We start from the raw sequence: 2,280 nt of genomic DNA, 5'->3' as shown, positions 1-2,280 counted from the left end.
CTGCAGTCACCCCTGCATACCAGCCTCCGCTCACCATGTCACTGTTTGATGTTATCCAAGAGAAAGGCAAAGGGGCCGATAGAGCTTGGCACCAGTGACATCGCATCTCATTTCTACAGCTGAGTGAACTGGAGCAACGTGAAATAAAGTGTCTTGCTCAAGAACGCAACACACAAGCTAGTCTGGGAATCGAACTCATCACCTCACATCTGCCTCAACAAACTCTATCTGACCCATGCAAGAGTGGAAAGATGGACATAAAAATACCGGTGAAGGTCTGACCCCAGTATTTCTCTCATCATGATTCATGAAATGGTGTCTCTGTCTAAAACTTAACAGTAAACACATCTTTCTCCATGTAGTATTTGTGGATTACAAGACCAGAACATAGAGAATGATTTTTAACATATTTCATCATCTTAATATATTCTCCAAAGAAAAGAACTTATCATATTTCACAGTCCAAAGGTTTCCTTTGAGAATGAATCCTTTGGTGATTCTTTAATTTATTAGAAGACACAAAAGATTTCCCACATGTTTCACAGTGGAATGGTCTTTCTCCTGTATGATAACGTCCATGTTCAACTAAACGACATTTCTGAGTGAATGCTTGTCCACATATTTCGCACTGAAAACGTTTTTCCCCCGTGTGATAACGTTCGTGTTCAATTAAATGAGAATTCCAGTTAAAAGATTTTCCACATATTTCACAGTGGAATGGTGCTTCTTCTCCTGTATGTATTCTTTTGTGTATCTTCAAATCACTAAGAGAGGCAAAATATTTCCCACATATTTGACAATGGAAAGGCTTTTCCCCAGTGTGTGCTCTCCGATGTTGTATTAGTGCACTACCGGAACCGTAAGGTTTCCCACACATTTCACAATGGAAAGGTTTTTCTCCTGTGTGTATTCTTATGTGTATTGCTAGGTTGGTACTAGAACTAAAAGATTTCTCACATATTTCACACTTGAATGGTTGCTTGCCAGTGTGTACTCTTTCATGCAAGATTAATGTCTTTTTACATGCATAAGATTTCTCACATATTTCACACTTGAATGGTTTTTCTCCAGTGTGACTACGTTTGTGAACTACAACATGAGACTTCTGAGGGAAAGACTTTCCACATATTTCACAATGGAAAGGTTTCTCCATAGTGTGCAGCCTGTTGTGTTTCTTTAAATCTGGTTCAAATGCAAAAGATCTTCCACATATTTCACACTGGTAAGGTTTTTCAGAAGCATGTATTCTTTTATGCGCTGTTAAGTTGCCACGAGAAATAAAAGATTTCTCACATATTTCACATTGGAATGGCTTTTCTCCAGTGTGACAACGTTTATGGTAAATAAAATGAGAATTCTGAGTGAAAGATTTCTTACATATTTCACAATGGAATGGTCTTTCTCCAGTGTGACTTCGTTTGTGAACCAAGAGGTGAGAATTCTGAGTGAAAAATTTCCCACATATCTCACAATGGTAAGGTTTTTCTCCACTGTGACTACGTTTGTGATTGTGAAGGTGAGAATTCTGAGTGAAGGTTTTCTCACAAATTTCACATTTGAATGGTCTTTCGCCAGTGTGGCTACGTTTGTGAACTATGAGATGTGATTTACTAAGAAATGATTTCCCACATGTTTCACAATGAATCGTTTTCTTTTTACTGTGTATTTCTTTGTGTGAGAAGACTTCATCTTCTGAAGAAAATGTCTTCCTACAAATCTCGCAGCGATATTCAGCAACACTTCCGTTTTCAGCTTTTTCATCTCCGTCTGTCTCTCTAACTGTATCTACATTAATAACAGTTGTGTTACAAGTGTCCAAGTGATCAACGTTCTCCATTCTTGAGCAATTTTTAAAAGGTGAAAAATGTCTATTATGGTTCAGTTTCTTGTCCTAGATGTCTCTGTTAACATGTGTGGAGCAGATGTAATGTAGATATATTTTCTACTCACCAGTAGAATGTTTGATATAAAGTCCAAATGAAAACTGGAGAAGGATGACGAAAGTTCGTTGATTGATTTGTTGTTGATTAAAAGCCATTTCCCCTGTCCTGTAAAATAGGGAACAACCAATTAACGATGTAAAGCTGTGATCAAATGAAATTTTTAATCACGGAGATGGAACACCGACCCTCAAACTTGTTTGTCCCCTGACTTATCCACAAAGAGTTACGTTCACCTTAACACGAGGTAATTACTACATATTAAGACTTAGCTGAATTATTTAGAAAGTAAAGATCACAGACCGCCCCCCGCTTTGAGATTTGTTTTTTTTTTTTTTTT

General features: G+C 37.5%; 1 protein-coding gene across 1 annotated transcript; it reads right to left on the bottom strand.

The window, feature by feature from the left end:
* Positions 1-6: 6 nt before the first annotated feature.
* Positions 7-2,274, bottom strand: LOC106883217 (zinc finger protein OZF). Its single transcript, XM_014934139.2, has one exon. It carries the CDS (start codon positions 1,835-1,837, stop codon positions 449-451), a length of 1,389 nt encoding a protein of 462 aa, XP_014789625.1. The 5' UTR covers positions 1,838-2,274; the 3' UTR covers positions 7-448.
* Between the last annotated feature and the right edge of the window lie 6 nt (positions 2,275-2,280).

The sequence above is a fragment of the Octopus bimaculoides genome, chromosome 28 (genome assembly GCF_001194135.2).
Source record: "Octopus bimaculoides isolate UCB-OBI-ISO-001 chromosome 28, ASM119413v2, whole genome shotgun sequence".
Lineage (NCBI taxonomy): Eukaryota > Metazoa > Mollusca > Cephalopoda > Octopoda > Octopodidae > Octopus > Octopus bimaculoides.
This window is presented reverse-complemented; position numbering and strand designations above follow the sequence as displayed.

Coding starts and splice junctions, on each gene's coding strand:
- LOC106883217 (XM_014934139.2), bottom strand. CDS start 1,837: ATGGAGAACGTTGATCACTTGGACACTTGTAACACAACTGTTATTAAT.